The following is a 21,802-nucleotide window of genomic DNA, read 5'->3' as shown; positions in this document are numbered from 1 at the left end:
CATAGTGTGGCTCAAATGCTCTTGTTGCAGACCGTAAACCCTGAACTTGCCAGCTCATCCTTTTAAAATGTGTTTGCTGCGAAATTTTATAAGTGCTGATTTTCTTTTCTCAAGGGACTTTATGACATTCTCCACGCACCTGTCGGATCACATTTTCAAAGCAGAATCATGACAAAGAACCTTGCAGAGTGATGCTTTCTACCCATATTAGAACACTATCACTATCAATGGGCTTTGGGAATTGCTGAAGAACAGAGAGGCTGGGCTTATAACTGGAATTCACACTTATTTGGTATACATTTAAATACTTCACTGAGAAACGATTAAGAGGAAATGGTTTCCCAAGGGTAACAGAAGACTAGAAAGTGGGAGTAATAAGTTGGGCCTACAGCTCTTAATGCACGTGCAGCGCATTTAGAAAGATTCCCACCTCCAGACGCGTTGTAAATGCCTGTTATCTAGTTCACTGGCCTGGATCCATTTGTCCATTATCCACTATTACTCCCTCATTCCAAATAAGACTCAGAATATATTCTGGACATCACTTAACTCGAACCACATTTTTTATCAAGCTGTGTGTAAATTAATCCAAAACATGAAGCCAATATCTATTAAGCTACTTTGTGAAAAATGGGGGAGGGAAGGGGTGTGTGGCAAAAGAGGGTTAACCGTGGACGCGGCCATATAAGACCTGTCTTGAGGAGTGACTATATCTCCACAGCTTTTGGAAAGATTATATTCCCGAGAGATGTCTATTTCAGGGCTTGGAATTTTCTTTTGCTGATGGTTGAAACCTGCTGCTAAGACAATCAAGTGGAACAAAACATGAGGAATCACTTTTAGGATAAGTAAAACTATTTTGGATTTTTTATTTATCAATCTGGTTTCTAATATAATTTCCGTTAAATGAAAGACATTCACAAAGAATATTAGGCATACATACATAATTTCCTTCTTTCATTCTAGTTTACATGCCGTTGCTTTTAGAGAGTGAAATTTTGCGTTATTGCCCAGGGATGGATTCCTACTTGACTTTACAGAAAGAATATTTAGCCCAGCTTTTCACAGTTCTAACCTCTGCAGTCACCGTGCTCACCGGAAAAATTTAAAAACCTGACAAAACAAAACTTAGAATCAGGAACATTTAGAACTGTTTCTTGGCCTACTGGAGAGGAATCTCCACATTTTCATAGCCATCTCAGGATCTAGCAGTTGCTGTAAAAAAACCCCCGAGACTTGGAAATGGTGCAGACCATCTACGCAGAACTGCTCTTAAAGCACATTTTCATCTGGAAAATAAACTCGTAAATGCATGCTGGATATTAACACCCATGTGCCCATGTATCCTAACTACCTTCTGCCAGTCCCTGCTCCATGGGAGAGAACCAACTTTTCAACACGGTTTTTCTATTTCATTGATGATGAGTTTTATATACCACTCATATCCAAAAAATACTGCTGTGAAAGAAATCTACTTTAAAGTTTCCAACATTGTCATGCAGGGTATATGTAGTGTAGGCACAGAGCCACCAGGCTACGTGAAAATGTCACATTTGGTTTCCGTGTTGTCTTATCAGCCAGTTAATCACATTGGGGGCACGTATGAACCACAAGTCACGGCCAGTTGGGAATTTAGGGCTTTACGCACATGAAGTTCTGATTTCTCTGGCCTTTGGCTATTGCATCTCCTAATGTTGACAGGTCAGGCCCCTGGCAATCTACCTGATTAACAATTTAGTAGTTGTACAGCAATGCCCCTTAAGTCTCCGTGTTTCTGGACATGGCCATGTGGTTTCTTTGACGTGACTTACAACCACAGCCTGAAAGTAAGTCTTCCAATAGGCTCCGTCGCCTTTGGCCTTTATATTTGGGATTCAAAGTGTTCTGCAGTCAAGAATCAACAGCACCTCACAATCATCTTGGGAAGCAGGTAAAACAGCTCTATCCTAAATACGGGGTGAAGAGGAATGGAGGTTTAGGACTTGACCAAGTTCACACAGCAAGTCAGAGGGATGGAAAGGGTTAGGACTCTCAGCAGACTCTCAGGGTCCACTCTCACCAAAATGTCATTTACAAAATGGCGCCCACTGGTTTTTAGCTCAAATCAGCTGGGCCTGCTGTTCCTGTGGCCCACCTACTTCAGGATCAGGTGGTTCTATCCGGCCTAGCAATTTAGGACCTATATTTGGCAGGCTGGAATTCAATTTGACGATTGCTGCCTTTCTTTTGGAAAGCTGCTTGACAGGATGGTGAAAAGGAAAAAAATATTAAGAGGTTCCAATCAGGTGCTAATCGTTTGGAAGCGAGATGTGAAGGGACCATTAAAATGTTCACACCCTAAGAGAAAGGAGAGGGAGAAAAAGAACAAGTGGAAAGACAGCAAAGACAGATCCTCCTACAAGTTTCTTCTTGGCACCGCACTGACACTACATGTTCCTAGCCGGCAGCTGCGTGCTTTCTCCTTAAGTGCTTGCGTCTTTGCGCCCAGCTCTCAGCCGGCATCTGGTGCCTGCTCAACAGATGTTCAACAGCAATGTTAAGATCTACTCTTTGGCTCATGCCAATTCTTTTTCCTGTGCCTCTGAATTCCTGCTCCCGTTAGGAAAGGATACTTGTCTATCAAATGCAGTGCAACAGGAAATTTTCCATCTAAGGCACTCCAAACTCTTGTTCTCAGCTCTTTAATAAAAACTTCCATAAAACAAGTCTCTTTCTTTGAGCAGTTGGGTGAGAGCTACAAGGGCAAATATAGTCTTATATATGGAACAAGGGCCAGAGAAGAACTTAACAACACTCTAACTTCCTACCTCCTGAGTTAGCTTCCTCGAGCTCAAGTGAATATGTTGAGAGCTAACAATGGCACTGATTTTGCATTCATTCAAAGTCCCCCCACCTCCCAAGCTTCTCAAAACATAGAGGCTTGCTTTATACAGAGCATGCTTCCTGTAAAGCAACCCTAAATCAGCCAACAGCTTTCCCTTTAAAAAAGCCTCTTACTTAAAACACTTTTTCTTTGTTTTTTGTTGTGTCTATTCTTATTATTTAAAGAGGCTACCACTAGCCTATTTGTGCTCCACTGATAACGTATTGGGATATAAGACGGCCAGATTTTGCAGGATATGACTGACAAAGCAAGATCAGGCACTGAGCTGGGGTCAGAAAGTCGTGGCTATCTAGGCTGCATTGTCCTAAGCTTTCAAGGGAGGGAGCTGGAGAAAAGAGCTGCCTCCTTTTCTTCACATAAACAGGTAACTCATCATTTAGAATATACTGGATATGGCCTTCATAAATAGATTTAGGAGTTTTTGTGAAGACCACAACCCCTAAGAGAGGCCAAGATTTCCAGCAGTCATTTGGCACTTACTTACTTAATACCTTATCCACCTGTTTGTGTCCTGTCTGCTGGACCATAACTCCTGAAGGCAGAGCCTGTATCACACCTCTGTGGGTCTTAAATGATGGTGAGATGGGAGACCCACTGGTTCCTGTAGCCTATCTGGTGCCCGAGGTTTGAAAATTTGGTGAGAGAAGTGTTGGGTTTTATTTCTCACCTTTTGTGGCACAAAAGAGGAAAGAAGAGAGAAGGAAAAGAGTGAGAAAATTCTAGTCTCAGGGGCTGTGTCTGATTAGTTTAATTCCCTAAGCATTTTGGGAAGAAAGGCAAAGTGCTAAGACAATGCCTCCAGAATAAATCACGTGAGATGCAAGAAATAATGTTTCCATCTGGCATTATTTGTTAAATGCAAAAGTAATACCTATAAAACAGGTTTTAAAAAATCAGAAACATTTCGAAGACATTTGTCTAAAATTTGCCTTTTCAATCTGACAATACATAAAAGAATCCTTAATGGTAGTCATCTTGGTCAAATAAATAGGCTTTGTTTTCAATATGTCATTTGTAAATCCTACATTGTTTTGATATTTAGTCACATTAAATACTTTTCATTTAAAATGTATTTTATGGAAGAATGATCAAGACCCTTCTAAACCGAGGGTGTTCAGGATAGCGTCTGAAGTCAGCAACTGAAAAGGGGCATTAGGATTCCCTTTTGTTCTGTTACCTTGACTTGGAATTAACTGGTCCAATGCCTCCCTTGGAATGTGTCGTGTACTGGTGCAACGTGCCATTGGCAGTTCTGGATAATATTTTCCATTATTCAAGGAATTGAGATCCTCCCATAGGTTAGGCATACCAAGTATCTTGAAAAGTATGTATATATAACCCAAACAAACTAGTATTTCCATTTAATTGAGGCAGGCCTTCAGAAAACTGCATCAACACCTTTTTAACCTTATCTTAACTCCTTCCGGGATAAGAAGGAAAAGAGTGATCATATTTAATTCTTCAATTGTTGGAGTCTAAAATTTTTTTAAAAAATGCTTATTAAGTATAAGAGCCTGAACTATAAGGATCAGAAATGGAGGTCATTCTAGAAATAACTCTTGTGTAATCTTTTTAAAAATAAGTAAGTGAAATTATGTTTTGGATCCTCCAATGGGAGCTTTGTCCTCATTTGTTTATACAAAGTCTATTATTTTTTAATGAAATCAATGAGTTATTTGTTGGAACAGGTTGGTCACGGTTCCTGATTAAACTGAGGTGTGATTGATTAGACATGTCAATTCTCTGAGAAGTAACAATCAGGTACCAGGTTTGTGACGCATCTGAAGTTCAACTGTATCTGCCAAAGAAGATCCTGAATCAGGGACGTGTGTCTGTTTAGGATGGAAAAACACATGGAGTAGATGACAAAACATGGCAGTGTTTTCCGTATGATCCCCGAGTAACAGAAATGGTAATAGAAATCACAACTTGATTTTATTGTGGTGTGTCCATTCAAGGACACTGCCTGCTAGGATTTTGTCACAGGGGCTTAAAAACTAGAGATTTAAAGCAAAATAAGAAGAACAACCTAATTTATGCATTCACTAGAAAGTGTCCATACTCTTGCTATAACTATAAGAGAAACAGAACAAATCATAACCTCTGGCTCTAATTCCCCACCGACGTACTTACTCACACATATAACGTGGCCCAGTACGTTGCAGGTAAAGCAGAGGAAGAATCTTTTGTAACAGCTGGGCACCACGGTATGATAGCTGATAGTTACAGATATTGAATAGGTCTAAGACTACGTACATGGATCAATATTGTCTTGTAGAATTCGATGAAAAATAAAACCAACAATCCCAATATAAAACTACTTCCCCCGGTTCCTAATGCTTCTTTCCGTTGTGTTGATTACCTCACTATATGACAGGTGCCACGTATTATCTTCCTTCAACTGCTTCAGGGGGGAATCTCTCAGAGAAGTGGCATAAACTGAGGTCTCTTTGAAAACTGGCAAAAAACAGATTCTCTTTGCTCCTTTCTTTCCTTTTCCAATTTACAGGACACCAAAGGAAATATTCTATGAACACAAACTAGTTACTACAATAGCCCGTTAAAAGTTGACTATATGTAAAAGGAAGAGAATGCTGGAGACCATATGTATGTGCATCAGCTTTTCTCAAGAAAAAATATCCACATTCTAAGGGCTCTTCAAAATGTAGAAAACTTGCCCTGTTACCATGGGTTTTTAGAACACCTCTATACACACACAAAATAAGACAGATATTACCTACAAATTTCAACCATTGCTTAAACTCTAAAAGCGTTTTTTGTATTATTTTGTTTTCATACAGAAGGGGAAACTCAGCTATAAAGAAATATTAAAAAGTACTTTTTGTGGTGATCAGTCGCAAGAATTTTCTGTTGCTTGCCTCTCCCAACTTGTGCTGATATTTTAAGGATGTGCTCAAGAGTTTGAAGCAGGGTGTTGTCCTTTTTCCCTCCTCCCTAATAATTTCCCCCTCCCTATCCCACAGCCAAATGGACACCCCTCAAATGAGCCATTCCTTTTTGCTTTCATCAATGGTCTCTGTGAAATTGGGGTCGTTGTTCATGATGGCAGCATCTGCGCTCTCTGCTGACTCTGCTCCCTTGGCTTCATTGGTGTGGTAGGTGCCCTTGTGACGGAACATATACCGAATGAGGAAGACCAAGGTGCAGAGGATGGTGAAGATCACCACAGCAATGACCCCTGGTGGAGACAGGAGAAGGGCTAGAGGTTAAACAGATCTCATACGTCCCTCCGACGCTTTTTCCCCACTTCACCGTGGTTCCCTCAAACACTGCCCTCTCCCATACAAAACACAAAACTCCAGAACAATAACAACAACAAAAACGGACAGAACTAAAGAAAAAATTAGACCAATTCACAATTATACTTGGAGATTTCAATGCTCTTCTCTCAGTAATTGATAGAACAGTTAAACAGAAAATCAGTAAGAATTTAGAAGACCTCAAAAACACTATTAACAAACTTGACCTGAGGAAATAATACTGATTTGACACATCTTTCTTAAAATATTGGAGGAAATACTACTCAATTCATTTTATGAGGCCAGTGTTATCCTGTCACTGAAACCAGACAAATACATTACAAGAAAATTATGGAACAATATTCCTCTTTAATAAAATTTTAGCAAATCAAACCCAGCAATATGTAAAAAAAATATATTATGATGAAGTGTTATTAATTCTAGGAATGCAAGATTGGTTTAATATTAAAAAATAAAGCAATGTAACTTATCACATTAAGCAAATAAAAGAGAAAAACTATATGATCATCTCACTAGACACAGGAAAAGCATATGATGAACTTTAACCCCCATTCATTGTAAAGTCTCACAGGAAACGATCAATAGAAGGAAACTTTCTCAATCTGATAAGGGGATCTATGAGAAACCTACAGCTAATATCCTACTTAATAGTGAAAGCTTAAATACATCTCCCCTAAAATATGGAACAATGCAAGGATGTCAGCTTGTAACAATTTCATCCATGATTGGACTGGAAGTCTTAGCCAGTGCAATACAACAAGAAAAAGAAATAAAAAGTGTACAGATTGGGAAGAAGTAAAAACTCTCTTTATTCTGAGATGACATGATTGTCTATGTAGAAAATTCTAAGGGACATAAAAAAAAGTTGCTAGAACTAACAGTAAATTTAGCAGGGTCTCAAGATAGAAAGTCAGTATACAAAAATCATCTGTATTTTTATATACTAGGAACAAACAATTGGAAAATGAAAGTAGTAAAATAATACCATTTATAATAGAACAAAGTGAACACAGTTGTTCAAGACTGTGCATGGAAAACCATAAAACCTTGCTGAGAGAAATTAAAGACGACCTAAATAAATGCAATACCATGTTTAAGGTCAATATTATTAAGATGTTCCATTTACAGATCTAATGCAATCCCAATGAAAATCACAGCAAACTTTTTTTTTTTGAGGAAGATTAGCCCTGAGCTAACATCTGCCACTAATCCTCCTCTTTTGGCTGAGGAAGACTGGCCCTGAGCTAACATCCATGCCCATCTTCCTCTACTTTATATATGGGACGCCTGCCACAGTAGGGCTTGATAAGCAGTGCACAGGTTGGCACCTGGGATCCAAACCTGCGAACCCCAGGCCACTGAAGCGGAACAGGGGAACTTAACCTCTGCACCACTGGGCCAGCCTCACAAACTTTTTTTTGGTAGAAATTTATAAGCTGATTCTAATTTTATATGGCAATACAAAGGACCCAGAATAGGCAAAATAATTTTGAAAAACAAAAAAGAAATGATTGGAGAACTTATACCGCTTATTCAAGATTTACTGTAAAGAGTCAACAATACAGCAAGTGTGGTACTGGCTACGGAAAGATATACAAACCAACAAAGCAGAATAGAGAGTCTGGAAAATAGACACACACATGGATAGTCTATTGGTTTTTGGCAAAAGTGCCAAGAAAATTAAATCGGGAAACCAGTGGTCTTTGAAAAACTAGATATTCATTTGGAAAATAATGACTTTGATCTTTATCTCACACTATAAACAAACATGAACTCAAAGTGATTATAGACTTAACAACAAAAACTAAAGCTACAAAGCTTCTAGAAGAAAACATGGGAGAAAATCTTTACAACCTTGGGGTAGGCAGATTTTTTTAGATAGGATTTTTAAAAAATCACAAACTATAAAAAGATTAGAAAAATTGGACTTTGTCAAAATTAGAATCTCCTGAAAAATACCACCAAGAAAATGAAAAGGCAAGTCAAAGACTGGGAGAAAATATTCACAATACAAATGTCTGACAAAGGACTTGCATTCAGAATATAAAAAGAACTCTTACAACACAATAGCAATACGTCAAACAATCCAATTAAAAGATGGGGAAAGATTTAAACAGACACTTCATAAAAGATTTACACACAATATGCACATGAGAAGATGTTCAACACCACTAGTTATCAGATAATTGCATATTAAAACCACAATGAGGTACCACTACTCATCCACTAGAGTGGCTGTATTGGTGAGATCGTGGAGCAACTTGACCTCTCAGCTATTGATTATGGGAACGTAAAATGGTTCAACCATTTTGGAAAACTGTACGGCAATTTCTCATAAAGTTAAATGTCCGCTTTCTATAACACCCAGCAATTGCCTCCTAGGAATTACCAAAGAGAAATGAAAACTTATGTTCACACAAGACTTGTACAAGAATAGTCATAGCAGCTTTATTCAAAATAGCCCAAACCTGGAAACAAACCAAACATCTATCAAAAAGTGAGTAGATAGGGGCTGGCCCCGTGGCCGAGTGGTTAAGTCTGTGCTCTCCGCTGCAGGCGGCCCAGTGTTTCGTTGGTTCGAATCCTGGGCACGGACATGGCACTGCTCATCAAACCACGCTGAGGCAGCGTCCCACATGCTACAACTAGAAGGACCCACAACGAAGAATATACAACTATGTACTGGGGGGCTTTGGGAAGAAAAAGGAAAAAATAAAATCTTTAAAAAAAAAAAAGTGAGTAGATAAACAAATTATAGTACATTCCTACAAGGGAGTACAACTTGGCAATAAAAATCAACGGACTATTGATACATGCAACAATGTGGACAGATCTCAAAAACATTATGCTGAGTGAAAGAAGTAGCATACTATGTGATTCAATTTATATGGAACTCTAAAAGAGGCAAAAGTAATCTGTGTGACAAAAAGCAAATCAATGATTGCCTCGGTTGGGAGTGGGGCAAGGAGAAGGATGGACTACAAAGGGGCATGAACTTTTCGTGGATGGAAAAGTTCCATATCTTGATTGTGGTGGTGGTTATGGGTGTATGCATTTGTCAAAAGTCATCTACCTGTTACACTTAAACAAGTGCATATTATATTTCAGTAAAGGTGATCTTAAAAAAGCAAAAAACAACGAGGATAGAGACCTTGATAAGATTATACCAGAACTTTGGACAATGTGAGTTTAAGCAGCATTCTGAATGTATCCTAATTTTACAGTCATACATATTTCTTATAGGCATCTACTTTCTTCATGTGGAAAAGAAACCTCCTGGCTAAGACAAGTTGATTGAGTCTAAAATCCTAGCTAGACTTACAATACTAGCTATCTTCAGAGAGGCAGAAAACATCTTCACAAAATAAGACAGAAGCAGGGAGAGAAGTCAAGGGCGACAAGGCTATCAATATTGATCCGAAAATGATGGACTACACTAGGAGAGTCAAACTATTCTGCAGCTGTCCCTGCTGAGAAGAAAAGACTGGAATATTCTAGATACTCTGGCTTATTAATTTTCTGGTAACGTTTACTAGGATAACTGAAACCAGCCTCGTATAATCCTTCCCGTTTTTGTAGTAAGCTATCCTGGACCATTTGGGATGTGAGGGGATGAGAGTAAAAAAAGATAGGAGGGAATAACGAAATGTCCAGGCTTTTGCCATGACTGCCGGTTTGCACACTCAGATTCTGGCTGGCTCACCACTAGCATTCTTTTTTACAAGTTTGCATTAAGAAGTTCCCTGGCTACATTTACCACAGTTTCTCCACATCCGCATATCACAATCTTGTCATATTTAAATAGCAAAATGAATAAAGTACAAATCTAGACAATTCTTTTTTTCCTAGACTACAATTTTATTGAAAGTTACTACCTTCCACAGGTGAGCAGCCACACAAAAGCCTGTTCTATAGGTCACCTACCTCCGATGATGGCAGAGTTTCTGTTGACTCCATTTCTTATAGCTTGGCCTTGTCCTGGATTATATGGAAAATCAGCACTGGCTGTAGAGAAAGAAATGAAAAGTCAAGTGTAAATCCTGTATTTTGTTAATCTCAAGTAATCTGACACCTATTCTTCACACAACTCTTCAACACTTCCTGTTTTCCCAAATGACATTTCATTTGGACCCATCTTGCTATTGTTCCCCAGAAGAATCAGAGCAACCTCCGCCTCTGTTCCTGCTGTTCTTTTTGCACAAGGCCCAGGCAAGCACTATAGCTCCTTTGGAGGAATATTAATGAATCTTACAACTACCTGAGCTGGCTTTTCCAGTTCCACGGACAGACAAGCTTACATAGTAGAATACTTTTTCTTACATTTGGCCAGAATCTGCCTCCCATCCACTTTTGTCCCATTCATAACTGGCGGCAATGGATATATTTGTAGATAAGCTTTGTACAGTTTACAGCACTGGTTTAAAAAGTAATCATTTCTTTTTTTTAAAATACAATAATCATTTCTTTAAATGAATATTTTACATGGCCCCAATGAAACATCATACACTTCAGCAATTTGTAAGGGCGTAAAATTTCATACGTATTGAAAAGAATATTAACTACATAATAAATTTTCTATTTCTTTCCCTATTATAAAAAATAAGAATTAGTTGTATTAAATCTAGACGTTCTTCTAAGTTAAATTTCAAGTACACAAAAGGCAAACAGATCCTGAAGTCTTTCTATAGGTCAGGAGAGTATCTATTACCATCCGTCTACGCTAATTCAACTTCAAAAACGATTTCGCATTTGTTGGACTTCTGTTTGAGAAGTTAAGGTTTAAGGTAAATCCTCCAATAGAAGTAGCTTCTCCTAGAACCTTGGCTACTGCATGTCACCAATATAAAAGAATTTTAAAAGTAGTTATTGGGCATAATTAAATGTGCACATACTGAGGAAACAGGTTTGTGGTACGATTCAGGGAGAATCTCACCAAGGACTCAGTTTTTCTAAGACTAACTTATTCCCAGGCCTATGGGCTTCCAAGCTTCCCCGGGATAATGATAAAAAGCAGGTAGGGTCCTTTCTCCTCCTTTCCTCTAAGAAATATGCAACAGAAAGGGAGATTCCAGATGCTACCAGCACATGCTATTTAACCCTTTCTCTCTTAGACTTGGCATTCTTACTTAGGATCAGGAAAATTATTCTTTCCTAGATATACCATACTCCAAATTCATTCAACCATCAGGACCGTTCAAACCTGTTAATTTGATTGAAACCATGGACACTAAGAAAGGTACAAATGTAAGAGAACTTAACTGAGTCCTTGGGACTTTTCACCTTCCCCTAAATCTTTCACTGGTGGGGGCGGAAGAGACCTTTCAGTGTTATATGCTTGTTTTAACTGGGCCAATCCTCAGTCTCGTCAGATGGGCGGGGAAATTCACACAGTGCACTTGGCTACTTTCCCATTAGCTCACTTTCCCACGTCCCTTCAGGATTTTCTAGGTTACATAGCATGCATTGATATTCAAAATTCCAAATGTCAGCCCAAGAATGCAAAGATCTCGCATTTATAGGCTTATCACCTGATATTAGTGATCATAAAATTATCATATGTGAATAAAACTGGCTTTACGTAAAAACATATAATGTTTTTAGAAATGTTGGCTTTCTTCTTTAAAATTGAGTTTTCTCTTCAGAGAAATATCAGTAGATGTGACAAATTCACTTATTCATTCAACAAATCTTTGTAGACTCTCTACTATGTGTCAGGCATCTAAGTGCTGTGGACAAACACTGAACAATAAAACGGACAAAAATTGTTATTAAATGAGAACTTTCTATGCCTCATGGAATAGTCTGGTTTATAGAGTCAAAATACTAATCTAAGCATGGATACGGTTTGGGCGATGACCCCATCCATCTACAGTGGATTGCTTGAACTTCTTTGTAGCTACCACATTGTAACTCACACACCCACAGGGCACAGTGAGACTTCGTTATTAATGCACGTAATTCTCTGACGCAAACCACCCTTCAAAGACTGAGAGCCGTTTTTCAAGGATGAAAGCTCGTACCTTCACTGTCCATCTTTGGTATAGTTTCCAGGCCTTTTGATGCTGGAATGATCCTTCTCTGGACATTATTTAGTCCATATCCTTTAAAAAAGTCATCAAGCTTGTAAGTGGCCTAGCTGGGATTAGAACCCAGGTAGGGTTAATTCCAAAGTCAATAATCTTTCCTATCCTGCCTTTTGAGGTCTAGGAAGAGACAGACAGGTGAGCTGTTGAGGAAGTCCCAGCTTTAAGACAATTTAGCTTGGGTGGGGTCTATGGGGGAAGCAGCCTTTTTCAGGGGATGTGGGAGAGAAAGAAATCGGGTTTGGACACACTGAGTTTGAGGTGCCTGTAGGACTCCTAGGTGGAGTTATCTACTAGACATCTGGATATTTTGTGAGTAGGTCATATTTCTCATCTCCTTTCGATAAACACAGAAATCTACCAATCTCCTTTAAATAATATAAATCTCCAGATACATGAAGTATGGTGACAAAAAATTACGGTGGTAATTTTGTTATTATTCTATTGTATGATATTCATGGTACTATGAAACTATTTGCTTTTCTTCTTCAGGTAATGTGGATGGTAGAACACAGCATGGCTTATCTCTGCTCCAAAGCCTTCCTTATGGCTTTGCATCCTTGGCCACAAAACTTCAGAAAAACACAGATGCTTCGAGATATTGATATGCTTCTCCCCGGTTCCCCTGAAGTTATTGATAGAAACAGTAGTGGAAGGTGTGGGTGTGACCTGAGATGACAGAGGGAAAATGACAAGAGCTGGAAATGACAAGAGGACATTTAAAAATATCCTAGAATTGCCTTTGGTATACAATGCGAACTCCTTGGCACGGGAGGAAGGCCTCTCTTGAGCTGAGTTTCTCTCCGGTCTCTTCCCTCATGGGACCACTTTTACAACTTAATATTCTAGGCACACGGATTCCTGAGGCTTCAGGCCCACGTGCCTTTGCTCCTCCCCATGGCACGCTCTGTCTGGACATCTGGTTTGCCTTTCCTCTCTTTGTCCAATAAATCTTACCTCTTTCCTGAAACTCTCCCCAGCCACCTCAGATTAAATGTCTGGCCCTCTTTTCAATGGCTATAACCTTAATTCTTGTCACTCCTTCTGTGGTAATCATCCTCTTAAAGGCAGACGCCAATCTTAAATATGTCTGCAGCCCCAATGACAAATAGTGCAGCTAAGTAGGAAGAACTCATTGGATGTTTGTTGACTAGTCTAATTAAATCAGTCTATTAAGAGATATGTAAACGTTTGTGTGGCTTCTTCTAATTATAAAGTCTCCCATGCAGGTATAATTTTGAAAGTCATCTGCCTAAACTCAACTCAACTCTTAGAGCAAGGCAGCGTTCTTATTGTTCCCAATAAAGGAAATGAACATGTAGAACACAGAAAAGTTACTAATGATTCGTGTCCATTCGTCTTTGGTTATTATTAGAAAATAATCATTGGAAAACCCTCAGGTCCTACAGAAGTCCTTACGAAATTCAAGGGCAGGGTCCTGTTTTTGACACGAACATCTCTATTTTCTTGGCTTTATTTATAACTTAAGCCTGGTTGTCCCAATGCCTGTGAGTGCTTACTCCCTTCAGGCAAATCCATTTTATTCTGGCAAGCAGAACGATTGCTATTTTGATAGCTAGATTTCAAATGATTTCATTGTAACTGACCTTTCTCCTGGGTACCAACATTCTCTTGGAAATGCACGTAGAGAAACATGGAAACCGAGAGACACTACTGAGACCAAACCACAAACCTCATCCATGACGCATGCTCCATTCTGCTGCTAACTTCCATGCCCCACCCCGCTAAATTTGCTGGGAGAGCCAAGCAATTTAGGTGTTGCTGGAGTATCAAGGAACCCACATTATGGGAAATGTTGTGATAGACTTTAGATCTATCTATTTAGAAAATAGACGTTAGGTACTAACAGTCTCAAGACCAGATTGCATCAAATAGGCAAAGACTACATTCAATACGCTTTTCTTCTGGATCCCCAAATGACACCACATGCTGATGACCCCCGGGGCGTGGCGCTATTCCAGCTCTGATTCAGTGTCTCATAGAGGCCTGTGGATTTCTGCTTATTTCCCTTGCACAGGCTTTTCTTGTTTATCTGGTCATCCCCAGTATATGGATAGACCGTGTTTTCTTGGCACCTTCCAGAGATTAGCAGATGAGCTCTCTTCCCCTCCTCTGCCCAGCACAGGGCAAGCAGAACTGGTGGTGGGAGATTCTTCTCCCGCGAATGTGCTTACTAAACAGCCTGGCTGAGGCTTCAGAGCCCATCCATGCACTCCTGCCTTCCTCACCCACAGACAAGGCAAATCTATCACAGACCCCAAACACATTCAGACATGGATCACATTCACACTTTAACACGCAGACAAGCTTCCCTTCCACTGTCTTTATCTTGCATGTGAGAAGCAAACTGAGAGCTCAATATTGGCGCACTTTTCCTTTTTCCCTTCCTCCACCTTCAGGTGGGAAAAAAAGGAAATAATAACAAACATACTTTGAGAGAGCAGGCCTATGGGAAGATGTTCCCCTAATTATACAGACACAGTAAAATGGTCAGATATCAGAACTGGGTGAGTAAAAATATATCCCCCCCCAAACAGAAAACATGAATGTTTTATTCAATTTCTAAAGGTTTTTGCCCTTCCCTTTGCTACATTCTTGGGAGGATTTGTCAGAAAAGCAAATAACTGTCTAATTAGCACCTCTGCTATCTGTGCACTGAGCAGGGGCGAGTGTGGTGTCCTTCCCTTGGCAGCAAGGACAACCGGGGCTCTTGAGTGCCAGTGACAAGTTCTGAACCTCACCTGCCGCAAGATGAGAGACATGACACAATGAAGACCCCCAACGGCCACGCAGGCTGTTTATATGTGACAAGTAGTAAAGTTCGAACTTCCAGATTACGTGAAATTAGCCATCATTTGGACCACACTCTCCTCACGTATAAGACTCCCTGGGCTCAGAATAGCAAGTGGTTAGTTGTGGTGGAATCAACTTAGAAGTGTTCTCCTTCTGTTGTAGAGTACAACAAGTAAATTCACACGAAATTCAAATGCCAGGAACAAGCTGTTTAGGAAATAATAATAACAGCGCTTCCTACCAGTCAGGCACGGTTTTCATCTTCATGTGAATCTTGTGAGGTTGGAAGGCTAAACACTTGTCTGAGGTCCCATGACCAAGAAGTGGTGGAACCAGCGTTCAAACCTGGGAAATTGGCTCCAGAAACCACTTGCAAAACACCAAGCTGAACTGCCTCTGAAGAGAAAGCATTGGTCTACACTGGCTCGACCAAATTATCAACATCACTGCGTGGTTTTAAGGCAACCAACTAACGTAGCCCAGTTTTTCTCTGTGGGTGGTGGGCTGCCTGGGCAGGCCAATGGTATCTGCAGCCCTGACTGCAGGCCTCTGGCCTCAAAATCTGACAAAGGACGATGCCACATATTGACAGTATCACCTGAACGACGTGGGACACTAAGAACTCTGAAGCAACGTTGCAGAAGAACAGAAACCCCAAATTCCCTCATTCCCGATATGAACCCCTCGGGGTTCAGCACAGAGAGAATGGTTATCACCATTATAGAAAGTCTTCGGAAATCATGAGTAGCGCTAATTGTGCTTTAAAACATTACTGTTGGAATATAAAACTCACAGAAGAAAAATCAATAGAAGAAGTTTCAAGACAGGTGCTTAAACACAATGAACTGATTCGAAAGACAGTTGTAAGAACAGAATATTAAGAAGAGATTTGAATTCTTTAGCCTCAAAGTTCTTGCCTGTCCCTTTGAGCAGGTGGGGAGAAGAAGTAACAAGGCATTTTTTCATTACAGAAGATAAATGAAGGAGTTGTGGTTCCTATTTCCTAAGTTTCAAAATATGTAAAATTGTAGGCTTTAGGCTCAGAAGCCAACTGCAAATAAAATATATTTAAATGCATATAAAAATAAATCGAGATTATTTAATGGAACCCCTCCCCCCAATGAAAGGCACTAAAAGCTTCAGGTTGTCATATATCAGGCACAAAAAAATTAGATAGCGCTGACATCTAGAGGAAATATTGCCATGGAAACCATTTGAGAGCTTCAGCATCTAAAGCGATAATTTGAGACACTTCAACAAAGCTGCTGCTATTAATTATAATTCAACTTAAATTGCAACATTATTTTTGCAGTGGGGTCTCGGCTGGATGATGCATATACGCCGTTGTTTCTCCCAGCTTCTTTGTTTCGTTTCATTTTAGTCCCTCTTCAAATCCGAGCAGAAAATTTTTTTTCCAAATACCTTGTTTTTACTGTAAAGTATCAGTGCCATTCACTGTTCACTGATACTTTAGAAACAGACATGAAAACAAGCGGTTATTGACTAAGATGCTGAAGATATAAGGGGACACTGTTCTATTTTAAGAGGTTTATTGCTGATTATATTTTCAGGAGGGAGAGACTTCTCAAGGCCAGCAGGTTTTGATCCAGGAGAACAATATGTGGCACGTACCTCCACAAGCTTCAGTCTTGTATTTCTACCTAGATCCTTCGCTGTTTCTGCAGACAGATAGACAGCCAGAATTTCTGATTTCAAATGGGGAAGAGATTATGAGTTTTTGGCTTCTTACTTGAGAAGTTAAGCCTTACATTTCCAGTTTCTTAATAGAGAGGGCAAGTGGCAGCTGCTTGCATGAAATGTTTGAGATCCAGTGACCAAAAGAGGTTAAAGTAGGTGAAAAGAAACAGAATAAAGGAACTTGTCACCATCTACTATATGTCTTGATTATTAGAAATTTGGCATTATTTAAACAATGCCAAATTGCGCATTTAGCAAAATGCTGAATGAGCAATTGATTTTATTAAGTTCTCGCCTTCCATTATTTTTCTTAAAAAGCCAACTTTTGCGTTGTCTCAATTGCCTTTCAGAAAAAAGATTTACTGAGACACTCAGACTAGGCCGACACTGCACTCTCTTGTCTGATTAACTATAAACAGGTATTTTAACGGGAAATAGCTCATTATTGATAGAAGCTCAGACTTTGTATTCCATTAAATAAACAGTAAGATAAGACATATGGTGTCCATTTTCACATTAGACTAAGATGTCTTGTTATTTCTTAGGTGGGCAAATTGCTTTTTCTTTCTTGTTAGTTATAACTGTCTGTAAGTCAATTGTCAAAGCTATTGGCTGTTAGGGGCACTTGTGAATCATGGATTGTTCCAGCCAGCTTTTGCAGGCTCTTTAGTCCCACACCCTCCCTCTACAGCTGGGGAGGCTGAAGCCCAGGACAGCGTTTGGGTCAGAGCCAAGTAGCGAGTAGGTGCCAGGGTCACTGGTTCGAGCTCTCTGCACTCATCCAGGACTCTTTCCAGGCATCTTCCTGTATTTCTCAGCATGAGCCTTGAACGTCTAGACCAGGAAAGCCCAGGGCAAGGGGCTGGGAGGCCAGTGCCAGGCCTTTTCTTTCACTTAGGAGCACTGACCGACTCCTCTCTGTTGAGGTGTGCAGTCGCTCCTTTCCTGTCTGCCACAGGGCGTTTATCAACTCATGTTGACGTCAGCAGGGATGCAAGAATGCAGAAGCCCCAAATCTGGGGCAATAGGATAAATTTGGGAAGTAGCATTTAAATTCTTTCTGAGGGAAAACACAGTTTCCAGATTGCACTCAGCAGTAACAGGATTCCCCCGTCGGGTGCTATCACTTCCTATGAATGGGGCCCTGGAGGTCAGGGATAAAAGGGCCTCCCCTTTTTGTAACTGGGGGGTTCCTTAGGCTTTTTTTTTTCCTCTTTATGACTCATTCTGATGTGCCTTTAGGAAAAAAAAATAACCTGACACCTGAGTGCTTTGGTTAGAGCTTTCAATCTTTAGGGCGCAAAGCACCTGGGATCTTGTTAAAATACAGATTCTGATTGAGCTGGTCCGGGGGGGCCTGGGAGTCTGCATTTCTAACAGGCCGCCAGGGTGCCTGAGCGCAAACCTCACTCTGACTAGCAGAGCTTTAATGGAGACCCTCGGTGGTTCATCTCTCCAGCTCCTCCTGTGCGTGTGAGTTTTAATTTAATGCGGTGCCTGAGAGGGAATTGAAATAATTCCTTCTGAGAACCTTGTCTTTTTTTTGGCTGAATTATTTGTGTGCTTTTAATGATATGCATGGCAGAACGCCCCACAGTTCTATTTCTTTAGCCCTATTTCTTTTTAAGTGTTGTGAAAGCGACGACAGTTAACACTGCTTCAATTTCTGAGTACAATTCTTTAGGATTTTGAATGTAGACAGTGAGAGCCTATTACTAATCCATGTTAAGATCAGTCTAAGAAAAACCGCCAAGGAGTTTCATAAATGGTTATCTCAGGCAAGTCCTTGGAGACCCTTCCTAGTTTAAAACAAAAATACAAATTGGTTCTACAAAGCAAGCATATCAGGGAGGAAAAATGTGACACCGGCACGTTGGTTCCTGATGTCACAGATGCATTCAAAAGCATATGAGGGAGAACAGATGTGTTTTTTACAATACTGGGTTGCTGATTTTTCTGCAGTATATCGGTTTGTTTTTTGAAAGGATTCTTGGCTCCTTGATGCTGTTCTTGCGTGAGTGGGGGTTGTGCGATGACAGGACGCGGCCAGCTCAGGGTGGAGAGCCCAAGGCCCTGGAGGAATGTGCTGTGTTAACATCCGAAGGCACCAGAGCAACTGTACGTCACTTGATGAAGTGCTGGGTCACAGCTGGGGACATTTACCAAGCCTGGTGAACACAACTGTTACACAGGGGTTTCAGCTAACACCATTAGTGTTTTCCTTATCAGCAAAGCAGTATCAACAAGAATTAGTTGTCTGCTGAACCATGGAAATAGCCTCAGTTTCTAAGGAGAGGATGGTTGAGAAAAATAACGATAGTGAGAAGAGGAAGGCAGCCAGTCATGGTGAATAAGCCAAATGCATCTTTTAAAGACTTCCTCGACGTATTCCACCCTTCCTCTCAGACAGTGGTCAAGAATTGGCACCGTCCAGAAGACAAACATCTTCTGGAGCAGTTACCTTCCGCCTTCTACTGAGAAACACACACCGGGCATTATGCAAGTATCAGTGATGGCTTTGGACTTCGAGAATTTGTGGCTTTTGGAGCTTGGTGAAAATAACTTTTTTTATCATCTATAATCCAGTCAAAAGATGAGTTTCATCATTTGTGAGAATATTTAGGCACATTTAGTCACTTGAGGAGTCAGGCAAGGATGAAGGGTCTTCTTTTACTCCCTCTTTGTGGAAATTTCTAGTAATTCAAAGGCCAAAATTTGACTGTGGATGGCTCTTTTGGAAATGGCTGGATATTACTGATTTGCTTTTGTTATCATCGGATGTCTTTCAAGGTAGTACAGCGAGTAAAACGCATTTAAAAAAAACATTTAATCTCCTGCTACAACCTCTATCTCTCAACTTGCAGAAAACGTTGTCTTCAGTTTCAGATGATGAATATGCTCCTGTTTTCTGTAGACCGGCTCTGTCAATGTTCACATGGCTTTGGCTTCGTAGGATGTCTGTGTTGTAACTGCTGTTTCATCAAAATGTAAAATTGACCCTTTTTCTTTCTAAGTGTTCAGAAACCAGCATACAGATGAGAAAGGTTTCTGAGAACACAGCGGCGTACACCCAGATCACAGCCTGCTGACGAGATTCTGGCTCCTGTGTGTGGTCTATTAGAAGGGGGCAGTGAGCAAACCTAAAGTGCCTTTAAAAATTAATTCTGCAAATATTTTAAGTCTTTTATCAATGCCCAGTTGGGCTCTTGCTTCTGAAATGGTCTTTTCAGCTGCATTAGCACAAGTGAAAGTTTATAATTCCAATCCCAAGACAATGTCTTTTCTTCCAAGAAGGCTGATCTCAGAGAGCTGAATACACAACCTCCATGCTAGACATTTCCATTGTCTTTTGAACCGTTCTCTTCCTGAACCCCAGATCTCAAAAGACAAGTGTCTTCACTTGTTGGCAGGTGGAGTGGCTCATGGTCATCAAAGAGAACCTTGTGAAAGGAATTCCCCTCGCCTAGGAAAGCTTCCTGATTTTCCCCAGCAGCAGATTCCTCCGTGATGCTGGCTCACATCAGCATCAAGATAATGTGATAAACTTCCAGCACAAGCCATGTGCTGTCATCGCTCTTCTTCTCATTCATGTCAACAGAGGGTGAAAAAGTATTCAATTGGCCCTCACAGTCTTGGGGATGATTTATTCCATATCAAAAGAGAAAGTGGGAAAGAAGCAAGGTATATTTAGTAGCAGGAATTTCACCTACGGGGATGCAAATTCCTTATTATTTCAGACTTCTGCATTATATTTAAGGGATGGCAGAAGACAGGAAAACAGTTTAGAAAGAACCACAAATCTTTTATGTTTAAATTCAAAGTTTTCATTGAGGGGAGGAAAAAGGGCAAAAAGCACTGAATGAGGAGTGAGTCTACCTGAATTTGAGACCCGATAATGCTGTTCTCTGTATTGTTGAGCAAGGTGCTATAAACAGCAGGACCCGTTGGTTCGCAGTCCTGACTGCACATTAAGATCTCAGGATGGGAGCAGGCCTCAGGAGTGCCAAAAAGCTCCCCAGCTGATGCTAATGTGCAGCCACAGTTGAGCCAGCCGCTGCTCCACCAGCTCACAGAAGTTTACTGAGGGAATGAATATATTTATTTTCTGAGTCGTATTTTCCTTATCTTTAAAACATGGCTAATAATGTCCTCTACATCAGGCCATTGTCAGGATAAAAACAAAATCATGCACTGACAGCATTTCAGCAATTGAGGTCATTTACAGATTTAAGCCACCATAATGTCTTTATCCTTTCCAGTTTTCTAAAAGTTAAAATTCCCAAGTAAATTCTTGAAAACCACTTTTAGCCTTTTCTAAGGGGGAAATTTCAAAGCGATTCATCTAGTTTTCTACGTTTAAAATAACTGCACCCCACATTCATATGGATTTTTATGCGCATTTACATTTTAACATAAAATTGATTTTACTTCTTTTGCTAAGCCTTCCAAGGCTGTGCCTAGGCAGAAACTCAAACAGCAGAATCAAGAATCCACCTGGGTTTTAGACATTTCTGAATAGTGTGTGCAGAGCATGGAGAATCAACGAAAGATCTCAAATGAGTCAAACAACTGATTGCCTATTTGTCACTGGCCTTTACGCAGCGACTTTCCTCTGAAGAGCGGATGGTGCTGGGTCAAAAACATCATCTGGTTAACGTTTCTGCATCTTTAGAAGTCATAGGCAAGGACACAAAGCCCTGATTTGCCAGCAAATGTGGAACTAGCATTTCCAGGTAGGGACTGGCAAGGATTCCCTTGGGAGAATTCACATCCGGAGATTCTGACAATAGTCTTTCTGAATGACAGGTCAGTAAAGGAAGTGAAGCCAGATTAATTTGGGGGGTGTTGTTCTCCCCTGAACTGCCCCAAGTAAATGCAGTGCGGTAGGAAGAGTTAGTCGGGGGATTGATGGAGGCAAGGATGGACACAGACATTGGTGGACCACACTGAGCTCAAATCTACTTGATTTTCATGGGCTTCTCATAACATTCCTCTGACACAAGAAGGAGGCACAAATGAATAGTGTGACTTGGAGTCAGTGG

The 21,802-nt window shown here is 40.3% G+C and overlaps 1 protein-coding gene across 1 annotated transcript in view; it reads right to left on the bottom strand.

The window, feature by feature from the left end:
- Positions 1-837: 837 nt before the first annotated feature.
- CNTNAP2 (contactin associated protein 2) overlaps positions 838-21,802 on the bottom strand; it is a 1,870,188-nt gene continuing 1,849,223 nt past the window's right edge. The window contains exons 23-24 of the mRNA XM_014858430.3: positions 10,090-10,170; positions 838-6,083 (exon numbers count right to left, since the gene is read on the bottom strand). Coding sequence (XP_014713916.1) covers positions 5,884-6,083; positions 10,090-10,170 — 281 coding nt within the window. The 3' untranslated portion in view covers positions 838-5,883. The remainder of the gene's footprint in view (positions 6,084-10,089; positions 10,171-21,802) is intronic.

This window comes from Equus asinus, chromosome 1 (assembly GCF_041296235.1).
Source record: "Equus asinus isolate D_3611 breed Donkey chromosome 1, EquAss-T2T_v2, whole genome shotgun sequence".
Classification (NCBI taxonomy): domain Eukaryota; kingdom Metazoa; phylum Chordata; class Mammalia; order Perissodactyla; family Equidae; genus Equus; species Equus asinus.
The sequence above is the reverse complement of the archived record's forward strand: the minus strand, read 5'-3'. Positions and strand labels throughout refer to the sequence as shown.